The following is an 18,701-nucleotide window of genomic DNA, read 5'->3' as shown; positions in this document are numbered from 1 at the left end:
TTTTACCTCTGGCAGAGAAGCTTTAAGGCAATGGTGAAGGAAAGGAGTTGGTTCTGATGGAGGGTTTCCATCCAGAGCTTTATGCTGGCCCACAGGCCTCTGAATCCAGCAACAGCTCCAAGAGAACTCCCTGATCCCTTGGTTGCTGTTCCTTTTAACCCAGGGAGAGGGGCAGGGAAGGGGTAGGGAGCCACCAACCAGGTACAGGAGAGAAGGTCTTAAGGGACAAAGGACGCCTGGATGGCCCAATGCCCCCTCCAGGGGTAGAGGGCATCCTTTGAATCTGCCAATCACTTGATGCCCTTCTGGAATTCCAGGACTGACAGACAGTGCTGGGCAGGGGTCAGGGAGGGGAAAGGAGAGATAACTGACACACCTGAGAGGGAATCTTCAGGGGAGGGACCCGAGGTTCTGAGGTAAACCCTGAAATCACAATGCAACAACATTCTCTTTTGTTCATTCTGCATTTCAGCTGGGCCCTCCTTGTTTGGTAGATCTTACTAGAAAACAGTGGTGGACCTAGGTCCTAAGTGAAAGGTCCTAAGGTCTTTGCACAGTTTTATCCCAATTCCTTCTCTCTTTCTCTCAAGGGAGATTTCTCACTGGAAGATTCCCTCAGGAAACCTAAATTAAAGAACAGATCAGTGCAGCCATCTTGCAATCTGCAGAGCAGCAGCCAGGCACACTTTAGTGTTTTGTTCACTCCTTTCAGTGGCACTGGTAGCATCCTTCCAAAAAGTACACAAAGACACAACAGAGCTCCTATGGAAGGAGAAAATTTTCTCAGCAACTTAGCTAAAACATTTCTTTCTTATTTCATTCCTGTTTCTTACAACTGTTTTCTTTGTTAACTTTTCCTCTCCTTTGGCATTTTCCTCCTTTCTTTACAGAAATATGCTGTCAGTCCCTTTCATTACCCATCTAAACAGTACATAACTGGCTCATTAAATTTCTCTTCCTTTCTTCCTCCAGGTACTTAATAGTTTCTGGTGCTCTTCTCAAATTCCCCCTCATACCTAAATGTTCCTTTGCAACTGTGTCTGGTGGGAGGTGTAGGGACATACACCTGCCAGCCCTCTGAAGTCCCAGCCTGTGTGTAGCCAGTCTCTGGGACAGAGAAGTCCTCACAGTGCCTTCTGGAAGAGAGAGCACCAGTGCCATCATGCTCACTTTGGTCCTCATTTTTTCTCCTCAATAACAGTCTAAGCAGGAAAACACCGGGGCCCTTGCACATCTCACTCACAAAGGAAAAATCCTTTCTGTTTCTCTGGCAGAGAGCTGGAGGCTTGTTTGGAAACCATGTGAGCTACTACCAAAGTGATGGCAGGAGTGGGTTCCCCCAGACATTCACCACCCAGAGACCTTTGCACATCAACAAGTCTGGCAACAACCACGGCGACACCGAGTCTCCATCTCACGAGAAGCTGGTGGACTCCACCTTCACTCCCAGCAGCTACTCATCTTCAGGCTCCAATGCCAACATCAACAATGCCAACAACACCGCCCTGTGTCGCTTCCCCAGCCCACCCAGCTACCCCAGCACTGTCAGCACAGTGGAAGGCCACGGGACCCCCCTGTCACCCACCATCTGCGTGCAGGAGGCTCCCTGGAAGCTCCCCTCCAAAAGGTGAGTGTCCCAGCAGAGAGGGAGCCAAGGGAGCAGGTGTTGGAAGGTGCATGCAAACACCAGAGCACTGCTGCCGAGCCAAAGTCACTCCCAGACATTGCCCAGCCTGCCCAGCCTGGATTGAGCCCTCTGGTTCTCCACTTGTGCCAAAGCCCACAGATACGCACCAATTGGCCACTGCAAAGCACAGCACTCTTACTGACCCACACACTCGATTTCTTTGGGATTTATCAGGAAGAAACCTTTGTAAGATCCAAAGGGAACCTTATTTATCCCTCCTTCACCACAGGGAGGTGTTTTATCAACTGGTAACTGAAGGAGAGTGCTGTTCATGTCCTAATAGCCCAATAGGGAGTTCTGTTGAAGTCAGTGGGTTTTCATTCAGCAGGTCACATCCCTACTGTGGTCACCAAAGACATTCTGGGAGGAGGGAGGCAAGGTTTTCAGAAAAAAAGTGAAGAAAATCCCCTTCTCTGGAGAGTTTTCAGGCTCTCTACACACAGATGACTGACACAAAAGGAATATAATTTTTCTCAGTGGGAGATTTCTTTTAATACTTTCAGAAACAGCAGGAAAGAGATGGATCTTTTTTTTCAGTGCAGAGAGTGAACAGTGTGAAAAGGTGGCCAAATGCTGCCCCCAGAAAGGACAGAATAGGACAAAAAGCCAGAGGAGCTTCAGTGGGTGCAGAATTGCCCAAGTGAAGATTCCCATGGTTTTTCTATTTCATGCTTCCCTGAGGGAGGCCACAGGGAGTTGCACAAGATGTGTTCCCTCTGCCCTCCTCCCTGCTGAACTCGTGCTGGTGTGCCGCTGCTAACAGGCTGTTCTTTTCTCTCCTTGCTTCCCTGGGCACGTTCCCTGCATTAGGACACATTACTACGAGACACTGGCACGGTACGTGTTCTCCATACCCCTCCCATGCTGCCTGGCTGTAAGACCCACTGTCTTCATCCTGTTCAAACTCCAAATTCCCACTAATGCTGAATATGACCTCTCCTTTCTGGTGTCAGTAGGGCTGGTATAGAGATACTGAGCACCATGACAGCTCCAGAAAATATTCACCACTCAGGACAAGTAGCAGTCCATGTTCTAGCTATTTTCTAGATTTGGGGGTTTTTAGAGATTCTAGCTGGGCTCACACATTTATACATCCTCTGATCACAACACAGTGACGTACAGCCTGGCATGTTCATGCAAAAATTCTGTATGGGTTTGGCTAAACACAGACAGTTGAACAGGAGGACATGCCAGGTACTGATTTTGTTCCCCTCTGCACCTCAGCAGTTTTACTTGCTCCCATTTCAGAGGAGAGTCACTGCAGCACTGTCCTACAGGCTCTTTCACACAATGCATACCCACATTTCTCCCAATGGTTTTTGCTTTAACCACATGACAAGATAATGTTGCCCCTCCAGAACCTAAAAGATTTTAAAAAAATGCCACCTTGCTCTCTTCTGCAAATGGTAATAAGAAACTGAAATAGTTTCCACTACCTCCATGTTCATACCTCAAGGATTCAAGCTACCTCCAGATTTTACTTTACTCCTCAGAAAAAGCAAAATCCAAATTAAGTGAAATATGACTGCTGAAATGTGAAACAGGGGGACAGTGAGGAGGCAAGGAGGGAATTAAGGACTGGCACACCTGAGGCTTTGAACAGATGCTGCTGAATTCAGTAGAAGCACTCTGCAGTTAAAAAAGGGACAAAAGGTGGAAGAGCCAGCAAGGATGAGAACATGACCAGGAGGCAGAGGGCAGAGCTGATGCAGACTGAGGGATTTGGGAAGCAAAGGCCACACATCACAGAGATGAGAAGGTTACTATGAGTGTCCAGGAGGCTTCTCTGAAATCCATAACCAAGTCTTTTCCAACAAGAGAAAAAGCTTATTCATGAGAGCCCATCTCAGATTTTACTGTGAGTTCAGTGAGGTGTATCACTGGAAATGATCAGTGTGATGTGCACATTCACAGAGTGCAGGTAGTCACAAAGGACAAAATACATTTGCAGTTTAAGAAAGAGGACACAGACAAAGATTGTTGCCTTGTATTTGTGAACTCTGCAGCTCTGTTCAATCGTTGATTTTCCTATGAAGGCTCTTCAGCATTATAATAAACTGGGACAGATGGAGCCTGTCATTCTTGTCTTTGTAACAGGTTGTCTTTACCATCTCCATATCTTGACTTGTCTTTTTTGCTCATTAGCTCCAGTTCCAGAGACAGCCAGCTGGCAATTGTTTGCCAAGAGGAAGTGTCTCAGGATGAGACTTATGATGAAAATTTGAATGAAGACATTGAGTACTGTAGTGAACCAAGTCTGCTCTCTACCGAAATGTGAGCTTTGCAGCTTTAGTCAAGGTGTTTGGGTGGTTCTTTAATTAAGGGGGAAAGGTGGGAAGAGGTGACATTTTTCTACAGAAATTTCAATTTATGGGAGAAGGTCAGAAAATTTTAGACAACTCAAATATGAGAAAATAATTTATCTTAAAAATGCAGTTCAGACCTAGAAGTAACATTAAGAAGGTTATTTTTCACCTAGGGTTTTCTTTCTCTGAATGAGATATCTTCAGGGCTGCCCCCCACATTCAATTCTACCTCCTGATGTTCCCAGAGCTTGTTTTTAGAGTTCTCTGTCTCGTGGTCTCTTGTTGCTGTTCCTGGACCAGTAATAGTTTGAAGCTAGCTTGCCTTGCATCCCTTTGCTAGCATGACCTCCCTGGCTTCCTTGCTGGAAGAGGGGCTTTTTCTGCCCAATATCATCATTCCTTTCCTAAATGCCTCTGCTCTCCTGCCCAGGCTTGCATACCAAGATGATGAAAACAGACAACTCACTCCACCAGAGCACAGCAAAGGAGAGGACACCCGGCACTCTCCCAAGAAGGGGTTCCTGTGCTCCTCAGCTCTAGGTAAGCTCCCAGCAGGGCTGGGCTGTGCTTCCTCCACCTTGATGGAGTTCCCACATGTCCCTGAAGGAATCCCAGCCTGGGTGGGCACTGGTGCTGCTGTTTGCTGCATGCAGCCCGTGAGAGCAGGAATCCCAGCGTGTGCAGACAATCCTGATCAGGCACATGGCTCTGCTGGCTTCAGCAGATGAACCTGTGGCTGTTTGGACAGTCCCTGGGATCTGTTTGATCAAGCCTGCCTGTGAATTAGGACAGTTTATTTGAGAGCTGTAGGCTCACCAAGCAATCACCAGGGAGTCACTGAATAGGTGAGCCTTGAGCCTACAGAGTTCTGCTCTGTGTGTATTCAGCAAGGAGAAATGAGAGATTGTCTCCTTTGGCTGCTGCCAGGAGCACACTGAATGTCAGATTAAGTTAATACAACATGCATTTGCCTTCTGCTCTAATTGTACCTGGAGATTTTCAAGTGCTTCACTGGGAGATGAAACCCACGAATCACAAGGTTTTATGAAAGTATCAAGAGTGACAAAATGAACTCTTAGGTATAGCATTTTTCAGCCTTTTTCTGAGTATTGGTGTGGTGGAAAACGGCATTGAAGGGAGACACTAAAAAAAATTGTGTGTATAAATACATTTTTACAGAATAACAGTGACAGACTGGTAGTGCCGTGTTTAAAGTGAGGCTACTGAGTCTTCACTGAAATCCTTCAGGGTGCTTCACCATTCTAACAACATTTACTTTATTTCAAATTTTAAAATATTAGGCTATGACAATTTCTATATCTATCTATAAGGCAGTCAGCCCTTGATACAATGCTTCACTAACTACGTTCTAGTCAATATTTATATACTGATGTCATACTCATTTTAGTAGTTGGGTTTTTTCTCTAAAAGGGGAAATACTTTTAACCTGCATTGTAACATTCATTGTCTGGGTTATAACATATTTTCTCCAACCCTGAAGGGGCTTTTTTCTCAGCAATTCAATATTATAGATACTTACTATTTTCAGAATTCTCATTTTCTTTACTTCTTTAGAAAAATGTCAACAAAATGAAGAAGACCACAAAATATTTTAGTGTGCCATGAATCTTTAATACTGAATTTACGTGCCATTTTTCAGAAGTAAAGCACTTGATCATAAACATACTTTTCAGTAGTTTTAAATTCCTCATTGGGAGTACCTTTCTCATAGTTAGAGAAGTTTAATGTAATTATATTAAATATATTATATATAAAACTTTAATTATATATTATATAATATATAATTAACATTTTTATAGCGAGTAAACAACTGTGAGCTCCCTCTAAAATGTTTTTTTCTCTCTTCCCTTCCTTCCAAATTCCAAAAATGCTTCATTTCTGTCTAAGTCACCTTCCATTCACCAGTAAATTCCCCACTGATGGATTCAGTTGCACTTGACCTTGCTCTAGACACAGTCTCACAAAGTGTGGTGTGTCTGGCAGCTGAGGGACACAGATCACATGCAAGCAGGGTGCCAGTGTCACCTGAGCAGCACAATGTCCCTGCCTGCCCAGCACCAGTCTCAGCTGTCACATCCTGCTGAGGGCTCTGCCTCAGCCACACAGGTCTGAGAGCACTGCCACTGCCTGGGAGGGAAACCAGCCACACGTGTTTTAAAGGAGAAAAGTGTTCAGGAAAAAAAAGTGTTCAGAATCTACCTTGCAGCAATCCCACCTTGCGGCTTGCTTGGAAGGTGGAGTTGATTGGTTTGTGATGCCTGAGTGCTTTCTGTAAATACATTTGTTTTGGAAAGGGCTCAGTGTTGAGGGGAAGAGCCTGAAGCTTATGTGTCTTTGCTGTGTGTCCAGTGGGACTGCACTAAAAGAAACTGCAAACAGATTTCCTGTAGTGTGCTATGAGTGATGGGCACGTTGTGTGTGTTGCTGTTTCAGGTCGAAGAGCATCTTTTCACTTAGAGTGTTTGAAAAGACAGAAAAACCAGGGTGTGGATGTCTCACAGAAGACAGTCCTGCCTTTGCATCTGGTCCATCATCAGGTGAGTGTTAATAACCAGACATGGCCCCTACCACCTGCAGTGCCCCCCAGAGCATCCCAACCCACTGTTTAAAAAACATTTGAGATAGAGTCTCACCCATACCAAAGGCCCAGGTTTTAGCAATCAGGATTTTTATCATTCCCAGAATGCTACAGGAATAAGTCCCTTGGAGTCAGCCACAGTTATCATTGCCTGATGCTCATGAAAGAATAAAATAAAATACTAGCAAAAAGATAAAAATAACTACCCAAATTGCATGCTGCAGTGCAATTACACTGGCTTTGATGGCAGTATGGCCATGAATAAAGTGTGCACAGTCTACTTTAATATTAAGTAAAGGTAACCAGTAAGTGTAATTAACCATTTTGAAACACAAACTGATTACATGTCATCAATCAGCTTCTAAAGCCCTTTGTAACTGTGTTCAGCAGCCTGGCCAATGTACGCCTGAACACTACCTGGCTGATCAGCCAGCTGTCAGGCTCCAAAGGAGAGCTGTGTCTTCTGGTTTGATGATGCCTCTTTTTGTCACCCATAAAAGAAACAGGTGCAGATGGCAGTGCCAGCCTTGCAGGTGTGGCATCCTGCCCTGTGCAGTCCCCCCAGGCAGGATAGAATGGCCCTGCTGCTTCTTTAGGCTGCCACAAGGGCAGAAAATGCCACACAGCAAGAACGGGAGGAGTGAGAGAGGGGTGGGCTTGAGGCTCTCTGGCTTTTCTCACCTCCACTTCCAGAGAGTTATCCTTTAATTCTTGAGCTCCAGAAAGCAGTGGTCTGCAGAGAGTTACAGCTGTGGCAGGGACACAGAAAACAAGTTGGAGCAGGGAGGGTTGGTCAGGAAACAGATTCTCACATTCACCACAGCATCAACAGCCCTCCTGAGACTTCCTGCCTTCCCACGGCAGGCTAGCCAGAGGGAACACAGGCCTTCCAGCCCTCCCAGCTCACAGAGCTGACAGAATCACCTCCCCCCAAACCTCTTCACCCTTCCCCATCCCACCATTCAGCCCAAAACCTGGAGGGATGGGGCTCTGCCCACACAAGTGTCACTCAGCCAGGCTGAAGGGCTACCCTGAAAGAAGCATCTGGCTGCCAGCTGACAACACTCAGCAATGTTCCTGTTTGTAAATTGTTAACCAACAACAGGGCCTAAAATAAGACCACAGAGTGGAAAAGTTGCCTCTGCTAAACCTAATGGATTCTGTTGCTGTGGAGGCTTGAAGAGGTGTTCTCATGGAATACCTGTACATCATGATATGTAAATGTGTTCAGCTGAAGCTCAAAGCAATCCTACAGAGCTTCCTTCAGCTTCCTCAGAACCTTACATTTTTGATAAAACATTTTGGGTAAGTTTCTGCCAACAAGCTGGAAAATTGGTTCTGTTGTCCTGCCTGACAGATCCAGGTCTCTCCTTGAAGTCCTGGCAGTTTAAGGGATGTGCTGAGGCCATCAGAGCCTGCAGGGTATGACTTATTCAGAAGTTTTAAGGGCTTTCTTCCTCACTGAAATTTGATAGGAGTCTGACATCTAATTACTGAGAAAACCTCAGTGAACTTGCAGGTGACTAAGAATTAATTTTTTTTTTCAGAATGAAAAATTCTTTTTTTCTGACACTGAAGTCACCAGCACAACATAATTATCAGTTCCCAAGGATTTCAGTGGCAGATGGACTGAGCTTCACTGAACATTAGGTAGCTTTAAGTGAGCTGTCTAATTTAGATTAGTCAGTTCAGCCCCACTGTGGTCAGTGGAGGGAAGGAGCATCACCAAAGGGCAAGTTTAAGTCTTGTGGAAGTCATGCCTTTGAGGCAGTGTTTTCAGGCAGGCATTGAAGAGCAGGGAGGCTTGCCAGTGCCTTTCTGCACAGTTAGCTTAGGCTAAACACAGAGCCTTGCCCCAGCCTGAACACAACACAGTCCACACCCTTTTGTAGTTTCCATGCATTTATTTCATGGCTCAGCCACGAGCTCTGTGAGATGAGTTCATGACTCTGACAGTCTTGCTCATAGAACAAGGAAGCAGTCACCATCAACAAGGCATCAGATCAGCCCTGTCCACCAAGAGGAATTCATTTTAAGAGGAGGCTGAATGACTCAGAGGTTGTGTGTATGATTACAGGAAGGACTGGATGGCTGAAAGTATAATCATCAGATATTGATCCTCCCACCAACAGCAGATGCCTTAAAATCCAGTGGTGGATTTCAAGCTATTGCCAACTGCACACACGCCTAAAATTCATATCTGGTATCTGTTCAGGTTCCTCAGCAGACACTTAAAACAACAACTGGGAATAAAAGCCTGTGCTGTGTGTGGTGTCAGTGGTGGGAAAATGATTTGCTGTCTCCCCCACTGGAGAGGAGGTGGTGTTTCTGGCAGAACTGTGGGGAATGGGGCTGCATCCCTCCTGGCATTGCCTGGGAATGGGGCTGCATCCTCCTGGCATTGCCTGGGAATGGGGCTGCATCCCTCCTGGAAGTGCCATGGGAATGGGGCTGTATCCTCCTGGCAGTGCCATGGGAATGGGGCTGCATCCTCCTGGCAGTGCCTGGGAATGGGGCTGCATCCCTCCTGGCAGTGCCATGGGAATGGGGCTGCATCCCTCCTGGCAGTGCCATGGGAATGGGGCTGTATCCTCCTGGCAGTGCCATGGGAATGGGGTTGCATCCCTCCTGCCAATGCTATGGCTCCCAGGCTAAAGGGCTGCAGTTCTGATAATTTCCAGTCCAGTGCTTGGCACTAGCACAGGGCACACCATTTAAAGGAAAGCTTGCAAAATGAATTTGCAGCACACATCCAAACCCTTGAAGGAGTTGGCAGCTGTGTTCACAAGCTTCGAGACTCTTCAGGCCTTTCCTGGATGGTTTCTCCAGCACCTTCTTGTGTAGCCACATTTCTCTTCACAGAGAAAATCTGAACCTCAGAGAAAGGAAAAACAATTCTTATCTTATTTGCTGTGCCTATGTTGTGCCAAAGTAGAATGCAATATGGAGATTGTTTACCCAGAGTGATGGTGTTTTGTTTCCTTGGCCTGTCAGGTCCAGGTGTGTGTGAGTCAGGACTGTGGGCTGACAGTCATGAGATTCAGGCAGTTGTGTGCAGAGTTGAGTGCTTGGCAGATTCAGCTTAGATGTAATGTAATAGAGTGTAATATAATACAGACTAACATAGTATAATAAAGTAATTCATTAGCCTTCTGATAAGATGGAGTCAGTTGCATCATCCTCTCCCCCTCCTCGGAGGCGAAAATATCCACTATATCCTTGTTCCAGCGCTGCAAGCCCTCACTCACGCTGTCCCTCTGTGTCCGCAGGCCCTGGCAGTGGCCGGCCTGAGTCCCCTGCTGCAGCGAAGCCATTCCCCCACCGCGTTCTCTCGGCTGTGTGCTACGCCCCCGGCCACGCCCTGCAACCGGGGCTGGCCGCAACAGAGCATCCCCACGCTGCGCCTCGACGGGGCGGACTCCTCGGAGAAGCTCAACAGCAGCTTGCCGTCCGTGCACTGCGGCTCCCGGTACCCCGAGAGCGGCGGCAGCCCCAGGAGAGCCCGGCCCGTGTCCCTGACCGTGCCCAGCCCCAGCGCAGGGAGCAGCCGGCAGTTCCACGGCAGCGCCAGCAGCCTGGTGGAAGCGGTAAGAACGCACGGGCACCGAGGATGCTGAGGCACGGCCAGCTAGGAACTTGGCCCTGGAAGAGCAGGGCAGCAGATCCGCTGCTGCCCGCAGGGCCAGGAGTAGGAGAGCCCTTCTCCCAGGCTTAGAAGCATGAATGGGAGGAGGAAACGCAGCAGTGAAGAGGGTTGTGTTGGAGGTGTGGCGGGGTTGGCGCTGCAGGGTACTAACACGTGTCTTTGTGTTCTGGTTCCCCACCTGCTTTTGAAGGTCTTGATTTCGGAAGGACTGATGCAGTTTGCTCAAGATCCAAAGTTCATTGAGGTCACAACCCAGGAGCTCGCAGACGCCTGCGACATGACGATAGAAGAGATGGAAAATGCAGCAGACAACATTCTCAATGGTAACAGCAAGCAGAGCCCCAATGGCAACCTCTTGCCTTTTGCTAACTGCAGGGACCCAGGGCAGGACAGTGCAGGAGAGGAAGAGGAAGAGGTGCAGAACCCGGATTGTAGGATAAGTCAGGAGGAGCTCAAGGACAGCAGGATTTATATCAGCAGCCTGTAGTTGCCAGGGCTGGAAGCGATGCTGGTTTTTTATTTGTTTCAATGTTCCTAATGGGTTTGTTTCAGAAGTGCCTCACTGTTCTCGTGACCTGGAGTAACCGGAACAGCGTTCTTCATTCATTTCTGTTGGGACGAGTCGCAGAGTTGGGTGGTGTAAGAAAGCTTTTCAGGAGCGGATATAACCCCAGCACGTGTCCATGAGGGAAGAGTGAGGAGGAGGAGGAGAAGAAGAAGAGGAGGAGAGCCAGCTCCCTCTTTTTTTCAGTCCCTGCACAAGGAACGACAGCTGCCTCCGGAGCACGAAGGGGAACCTCAGCTTCCTGTGGATCGCCCTAGCCAAAAGGACCCTGCGCCAAACGGGTGTCTTTCAACCTTGCTTGTAAAAATCATTTTGCACATGTTCTGTATGAGCCTCACCGTCTCCATAAAGCCAAGGCCCTTTGATTCGGAAGGAGAGGAAGACTTCTGCTGTGGATTCCCACACGGCCACGGGGAGGAGGAAGCAGGAGAAGCCCAAGGCGCGGCCCAGCCCTGCCGAGACTCCGGCAGCGGCACCTGCCGGCCAATCAGAGCTCGGGCGGTCACTCGCCAGCCAATCCGAGTTTAGGCGGTTTCCTGCTGGCCAATCAGAGCTAGCGCGCCAACTGTGCCAGCCAATGGGAGAGCAGGCATGGCGGCGGGGCTGAGAGGCCGCCAGGCCTGTGCAGAGTTCTTCTTGTTTCGCAGTTTGGTATTTTCTTGAAAGCATGTTGCAGTTTTTATTTTGACTATTTTATTATTATTATTATTATTATTATTATTATTTTGAGGGAGAAGGGAGTGTTTACAGCATTTTGTAATCACCTACCTTTTTTGTTTTGGTTTATTTTCACCTTTGCAGATGTTAAATTGGTTTGATCATGTTGTATTATTATTTAAACTGGGGTGGGGGTGGTTTCTTCATTGGAATTTGGTAGAAGTATAATGATAGATGAGTTTTGCCAACCATTATGTACACCGAGGATTTGTAATTTTATTTACTAGCAACTGAAACCTTTTGTTGTTGTTGTTTTATAATTTAAAGATAGTAGGCAATGCACTTGATATAGTCTTGCACATTTGAGTGATTGATTTGGGTTCTTTTTAGTGCTAGGTGTATCTGTGAGTGTGGGAGCAACGGGAGCGAGTGTGAGTGCATGTGTGTGCGCGTGCGTGCGTGTAAGAGCAGTTCTCCACGTCCTGGTTTGAGCTGCAGGAGATCTGTATCTGGGGCCATTCGAATGCAAAAACAAACCACTGTCTCTGCTTTCGAAAAGGGAATCAGTAACTTTGCATTTTCTGTTCCACAAGATATGCAAAAACAATGCAATAATATTAATTTTGAAATAAAATTGTAAGTTGTGTCGGCATTAAAACTGTATAGAAAAAGAAAAAAATTTACGGGGGTGGGGGGGGAAACAAAAAAAGAAAAACAAACCAGAAGACGTTACGCTTCGATATATTCCGTGTGATGTTTTATTGCATTGATGATGTTTCTGTTGAAGAAACCGTTATACTTGAATTCAGGTCAGTTTCAGTATTTTTCAAATATTTTTTTAAAATGAATTGCAATTGTGCCAAGCAAAGATAATGAATTGAATTAAGTTTGTTTAAAAAAAAAAAGAAAAAAAAAGAATCACTTCTTGTATATTTTGCTGCATGTCAAGTGAGTCATTTCGTATTTGGAATGTGCCAAGCTTTACCTTTGAACTTTTAAGTGCTTTTTTACGTGTGGTTGGGGAAAGGGTACTACTTTTTTTTTTTTTTCCTTTTTTAATTTGTACGATGAACAAAGTGTACCTGGTGTAAGTAACTATTCTGCAATCCACTGACAGGTTGAACGTTACTGATTTTGCATATCTTGTGTTCATTTTCCTTCTTCCTCACTCCCTTTTAACGTGCACGATGACTTTATCGGTAGAGAATCTTTCTTCCCAAGACTGGGACATTTTATTCAGGCTTTGTTTTCTTTCCTTTTGCTCAGTTCCTCTAAAGGTCTTGTCCCACTCAAGGGTGGCAAGACCCCCAAAGCCCATTTGGCAGATCCATCCTACACATTCAGCTGGCACCAGCAATTTAAGGAGCGGGGCAGAAAAGAATCTGGCTTCAAAATTATTTTATTAAATAGCTGAATCAGTTTTAGCAGGATCCTGGGATAAGAAATGCAAGAATCAGAACAGTTGGCAAAGTAAAGTTACCTAACCCTGGTCTGGGCTGAAAGCAGAGGGAGAGAGCTGTGGATCTTTATTAGGAGAATTGCTGCAGGCTGGTCAAGATGCAGGTGCCAAGTGACTTTCTGGTGTTCCTATGCATGGTCTCAGTCCTCTTCCCAGACTTTAGTGGAGGGTACTAAGTCACAAAACATCTGGCAGCACAGCATGTCCCAGCCACAATTCCTGACTTGTAGGTGTGAAACTCTCACACTGACGGTTGGCCCTAACCCTGAGAGAGGCTGAAAAAACAGGCAGGTATTGTTAGATTTTATGCAACTGGTTTTTGTCTAGACTACTGCTGGGTTTTTTTCCCTTCTCAGGATGATTCACAAACTTGCAGATCAGTTCTGAGGTGTGATCTGACTCAGAGCTAAACTTTGATTCAAATCTTGAGCGTCTACAGATGTCCAAGAACACCCTTCACTGCATACACTGATTACATTATTTTTGTGACGTTCTTGTTTTTCTTCTCAATTCTCTGGGGCATAAAGGAGAAATAGCAAAGTATTTTTGTCTGTACTTTTTTGAACTGGCCAGTATCAGCTCAAGGTACCTTGGAAAAAAACAAATACTAGAGAAATATGAATCCATTTGTACAAGCACCTGTCATCAAAGTCACAATTCAAGGCTTCCCTGGAGAAAGTGACCAGCTGGTGTGGGTCAGTCTCATCCTTTCATCCCTGGTGCCTGTACAGAGATGGGCACAGATGTGTCTCCCTGTGAGTTTGCTGCTGATGTGCTCCAAAGGGACTTGAAAGGGAAGAATGCCCGTGCCTGGCTGTTCCTGAAAATGCCATGTAAGGGCTTCCTAACTCATTTTCTTTCACTGCAAAGTCCATCTGACCCTCCCAATGGAAGACAGGGGCTCTTCACTCCTGAAAAACAGTGCTTACCTAAATTAGTGGTGACAAAGAACATTTTGGATGCTTGACAGCCCATCTTTTAGGATTTTTCTTGATGGGAAGGAAAATGACAGGAAGGATAGTGCCCCAGGCATTCTTGGTGAAAGGTGTTGCTCCCTCGGGGGTCAGAGCCTATGGCCAGGGAAACCCCCGCTCTCTCCTGGAAGACCCCGTAGGTGCTGCAGAGTGGAAAATGTATGGCTAGCAGAGAATGCAAATGACTTCTGCAGTTTGAGGGGTAGGTGTTAAATTTAGTAATTGCTGGTGCCAGCTGTGCAAACTTCTCTTTCTGGGGAGGGTGGCTTTTTTTTCTATTTTTTTCATTTGAGGTACTTCCAATGTGCACATTGTGACAGGCCTGAGCAAAGAGCTGCTGCCTCCTGCGAGTGAGGCAGAGTCTGGGGGACAGTGGGAAACAGGGGGCAGGTTTAATTCCTGGAGTGTTTCCCTGTGTATGGGAGTGGATGGTGGGTACAATCCCTGTGCTGTGGATGGAAGCTTTGAAGGAACCGATGGCTGAGAAGTGGCGTGGAAGGAAAGAATGGGGAAAATGATCTGCTGTTTGCCTCTGAGCATCTCTGACTCGCGAGAGGACACTGCAGACTAAAGACATTTCTTATAAAACAACAAACCTCCTCCCTGTATCACTCCTGCTCATTAGTCCAGACAGTACTGGGTCAGCCACATCGGGTGCATTTCTTTTTTTCTTCCCTATTTCTGTGTGGCTGATGTGATGGGAAAGCAAGTGGAACTCATGATCCAGAGCTGGAGTTTCGTTGTCCACAGACCTTTTGTGCATCACCTGCCTCTTCAGCTGGACATGTGGACGATGATGGTGTGTAGATGCTGCTGCTACTGCAGGGGTCCCGCCTGTTTTCTTGCCCTGCCCACCCCAGCCCAGCACGGAGGGACAGCCAGAGAGGCGCCATGTACAGAACCGCATCTATTTCTGCTTTGTTTTCTGACTCACAACCCTGCCCCAGTGACTACGATGACAACAACAACAAAAAAAAAAAAGGGCAAATGCATTTTTTACATTTCTTGATAATTTCCAAAGCAATGTATCATTGCTTTCTTTAGACTGACGCCAATATAACAGTTGTATGGGTCTCAGCCAGGCTCCTGTGTCTTTTCTGCCTGAGTTTCAGATTGCTGTATGAAATGTATGCGCGTTTGCACACAGACACAACCAGACGAGGTGGCAGCACCCCGAGCCCGTGGGGTTGGTCACCTGTGTCACAGGTGGAGTTGGAGGCCTTGCTTTGTGTGAGTAGATGACAAACCCCAACCCACTGGTCCAGGGAGCTGAAGTGAAGCAGCCCTACTGAGACAGAACTGAGTATCCTGAGATACATCCATGGTCCTGCTGTGACTGTCCCCACAGCAGGGGCACTGCAGGGGAGAGCAACACTGAATGGGGAATTTGGAGCACAACAATATTGAAGCAGAATCCAGTCAGGGGTTTCTGGTAGCAGTGAGATTTTATCAGTTCTCATAATGAAAACTGTAGTGCATATAAAGAAAATATTCCAGGCCTTTAGAAGCCTCGATTCCCATCTTGCTAAAATGAGGGCATTAGAGGCCAAGGAGGTTGTATTGATTCAAAGGATGTGGAAAACAGAATTGGGCCCTGAAAAATTTAATTACATCTTTCTTCCATTTATTTTCTTCTCCAAATGAGTCTAAGAAATGCAATCCCCAATAGCTGCACAGGGTTTCTTTTTTTCTTCTTTTGAATGTTGTGAAACTTCTAAAGTTTTACTCTGGGTGAGCAAACCCAGGGATGCAGAAAGTTCCCAATGGGATCTCAGTCCATGGAGCTTTTATCTCTGTTCCTGCTTTGTTTCTGGAAAGCTGAAACCGCTCTGGCCTTGCTGCTACAGCTCCCTGAGTTGGGTGGGCGAGGGCAGAAGCACAGCAGGAGATATGTCCTGCTCTGAAGACAGATTGGGCTCCAATTGCTTTCAGAAGACTCAGTAAGATGACACTGGAATGAAAAAAAAAACCCTCTTCTGATACAAACTTTAGTGTTGTAGTTAAATTCTCCATTCTTCTCCTCCCCCTTACAGGGAGCTTAACACTTGAGCATAAAAACCAGGCCTTCTTTAGGGGCACAGGGCTCGACTCAGTTGCCTAAACGTGGGTGTCCACTGTCATTTGAGATACCCTAGAGAATCCTCTGCCAGGTCTGCCGCAGCTGGTGGGGAGAGGCACAGCTCTGGCCCAGGCAGGGCTGGTGTCACAGAGCCCCAGAGGACGGCAGAGATCTCAGGTGGCAGGGGACAATTAGGCAACTTAATCAAGTCCCTTTCTAAAGGGCTAATTGAGAGGAGCAGCACCAATGACTGATGTAATGAGGGAATCTTCATTAGCATTACCAAGGGCTTAGTTAGGCAGGATCAGGAGCTTGTCTCCACACTCCCATGCTGTTGTTTTTCTACCCCATGTCAGGCACGCTGCCTCCACTCCTGTGGCCTGAAGTTGGCAGCGCTCTGCCTGGTCCTTTCCTTAGGCCAGGATTAGAGGCTGCATCCCAGGCCCAGGGGAGCTGGGACAGGCCCAGGCAAGAGCAGGCGTCACTCCACTCAAACACAGATTTTTCTGCCAGCGTTCCAATAGCCCCTTTCCAAAGCTTTTTCCTATTTGAGACAGAACCACAAACTCAGACACCATTTGCTGGCATCATCATTCAGGTGATTAAACACCTGTGTTTTTCTGTTAGCTCTTTCCCAATTAGGCTGAAATGCTTTCAGTATTTTAAGCATCCTAAGTCAGTCTGTTCCCATCTCAAGCACCTAGGTAGACTGGCAGCCAATACTATCTAAGCATCATCAACTTTATGATTGCTCATAGAAATGATTGTTTCAAGCTTATTTAGTCTTAACAGTTTGAATGTGGGAAGATTTTGGAGGAGGAGGAGTGACATTGTAAATATCTCTGACAAACATTGCTGCATCACACACAAAAAAAAGGGGAGATACTTATAAAACTGCCTTAAAAATCAATTCTGAATGATGAATCTCCCTCCAAACAATTGCCACTTGATAGAGCAAGGGATGAGTCACTTTGGGTGAATTCTGGCAAGAAGTGTTGGAATCTAGTCTGGTTTCAGGAGTAAAGTGTAATTTAGGAGCTGATCTCTCACTCAGTCTGAATTCACATCAGCACCAAGGACTGAGCACTGCAGGATCCAAAGGGTTTAAGGTCTGGGGGGTACTGTCTGTGCATGGTTTGGGTCTGGCGCAGCAGGTACTGCATACCAGTGTCTCCCAGTTACTTCAGGGAAGATGGGGTTCCTCAGCACCTCTTCAGTTCAGGCCCTGGAGCACCATTTCCTGCTCTGATCATCAGCTATAAATGTTGATAAATATAAATGTTTTGCCTTCATTTGAATTGCCCAGAGCTGTAAAATGACCTCTCTCAAGTATAAATCAGTCCAGATATAAACCTCCTCTCCTACTCTTCCCTACGCTCCCTGCCCACCTTCCCAGCCCTCCCTTGCACCTCCACCCAAGCCCTTCCCTGTCTCAATTCTTTACCTCCTTCCACACTTTTATATCTAGTTTTCATGAACCCACAGAAATGCTTTTGTAAATACTGCTGTACAGTTTGTAACCATCATGTAAGCCTGTCATCAGTGCCAGAGTCCGTCTTGCCCTCTCGCACGTTTTAAAATCAACAGAGGAAAGTTAGAGCGAATGGCCCTCAGTGAGCTATAGGGTCATCTCTGTGTGGGACAAATGTATATTCCTGTAAGATTGCATTTTTATCTAAGGAATGATGTTATTTTAAAATTGCTAATAAATTTCTAAACAATGTCCAGATTTGTTCAATATCGTAAATGGTATCAAAACTCCTTTGACGTTGCTCCCTCCTACCAGCAATGGCTGAAAATTAAAGACAGCTTCCTGCAGCCCCTTATTTCCCATCGGTGGCCCTGCTGCCATTCAGGGGCTCTTGTCCCTGTTTAAGGGGCTGCAGAACGGTCTGGACAGCCACAGCCTGCCCCACTAAACAGCAGCTTAGGAAATCCAACCGCTGTCTGTGCTGCTGTCACCACAGAAATTCTGCCATGTCACGATGTCCAACGTGTGACTCATGTGCAACCACACGCTTAACATTTTCCCTACTGGATTCCTTCTTACCAAGCACATGCAGCAGAAAATGAACGCCCTCAACTTAAATACAATGTAATTAGTATATACATAAGCCATGAAGCTAATGGGATGATAACAAGTAACGTTCCACACATTTGCTTGTCGATTGAGCAAATTTGTTCTACCACGGTTATCAGGAAATTACGCTGCAATGCCAGCTGAGCACTGTGATTGTGTTGCAGCATTATAAATCACAGCGTGCTCAGCCCAAGTACATCAGTCTAAGATTCAGTAAAATAATGCCTAAAGAAAAAAGAATGGGTTTTTTTCAGTTACATGTGTATATATAAATATTTTTCCCTGATTTGCACACAACTGTCAGAACTGCAGGCTCTGCTGTTACTATTAAATATCTGGTGGCACCAAACGTTAAAAACCCAGGAGGTGATGAAAACCTGTAGGTGTCATCAGTGCAGGGCAGAAGGCTCACCAACAGAAACTTCACTATCTGCAGGCTCAGACTGGCCACCAGTTAGACATCTGCCACCACAAAACCATAGGAAACCACTGTGCTCACAGCTGTTGGTCAAAGCCCAGCAAAGGGCTCAGCTTTGCTGGAAAACTCCCCGAGCTGGCAGCTCAGCTGAGTTGAAGCTCTGTGCGAGACCATTAGGTGAAACCCATGGCAGAGAACAGGTGAAAGTGGCTGCGGGCGTGCTGCAGTGTGAAAAGTGTGAAACCTGGAGT

The 18,701-nt window shown here is 46.4% G+C and overlaps 1 protein-coding gene across 1 annotated transcript in view; it reads left to right on the top strand.

The window, feature by feature from the left end:
• The window catches only part of CACNA1C (calcium voltage-gated channel subunit alpha1 C), a 458,666-nt gene extending 440,994 nt beyond the window's left edge, over nt 1–17,672 (top strand). The window contains exons 44-50 of the mRNA XM_030959315.1: nt 1,275–1,627; nt 2,498–2,524; nt 3,833–3,961; nt 4,424–4,533; nt 6,448–6,551; nt 9,862–10,179; nt 10,429–17,672. Coding sequence (XP_030815175.1) covers nt 1,275–1,627; nt 2,498–2,524; nt 3,833–3,961; nt 4,424–4,533; nt 6,448–6,551; nt 9,862–10,179; nt 10,429–10,725 — 1,338 coding nt within the window. The 3' untranslated portion in view covers nt 10,726–17,672. The remainder of the gene's footprint in view (nt 1–1,274; nt 1,628–2,497; nt 2,525–3,832; nt 3,962–4,423; nt 4,534–6,447; nt 6,552–9,861; nt 10,180–10,428) is intronic.
• Nucleotides 17,673–18,701: the final 1,029 nt, after the last annotated feature.

The sequence above is a fragment of the Camarhynchus parvulus genome, chromosome 1A (genome assembly GCF_901933205.1).
Source record: "Camarhynchus parvulus chromosome 1A, STF_HiC, whole genome shotgun sequence".
Lineage (NCBI taxonomy): Eukaryota > Metazoa > Chordata > Aves > Passeriformes > Thraupidae > Camarhynchus > Camarhynchus parvulus.
The sequence above is the reverse complement of the archived record's forward strand: the minus strand, read 5'-3'. Positions and strand labels throughout refer to the sequence as shown.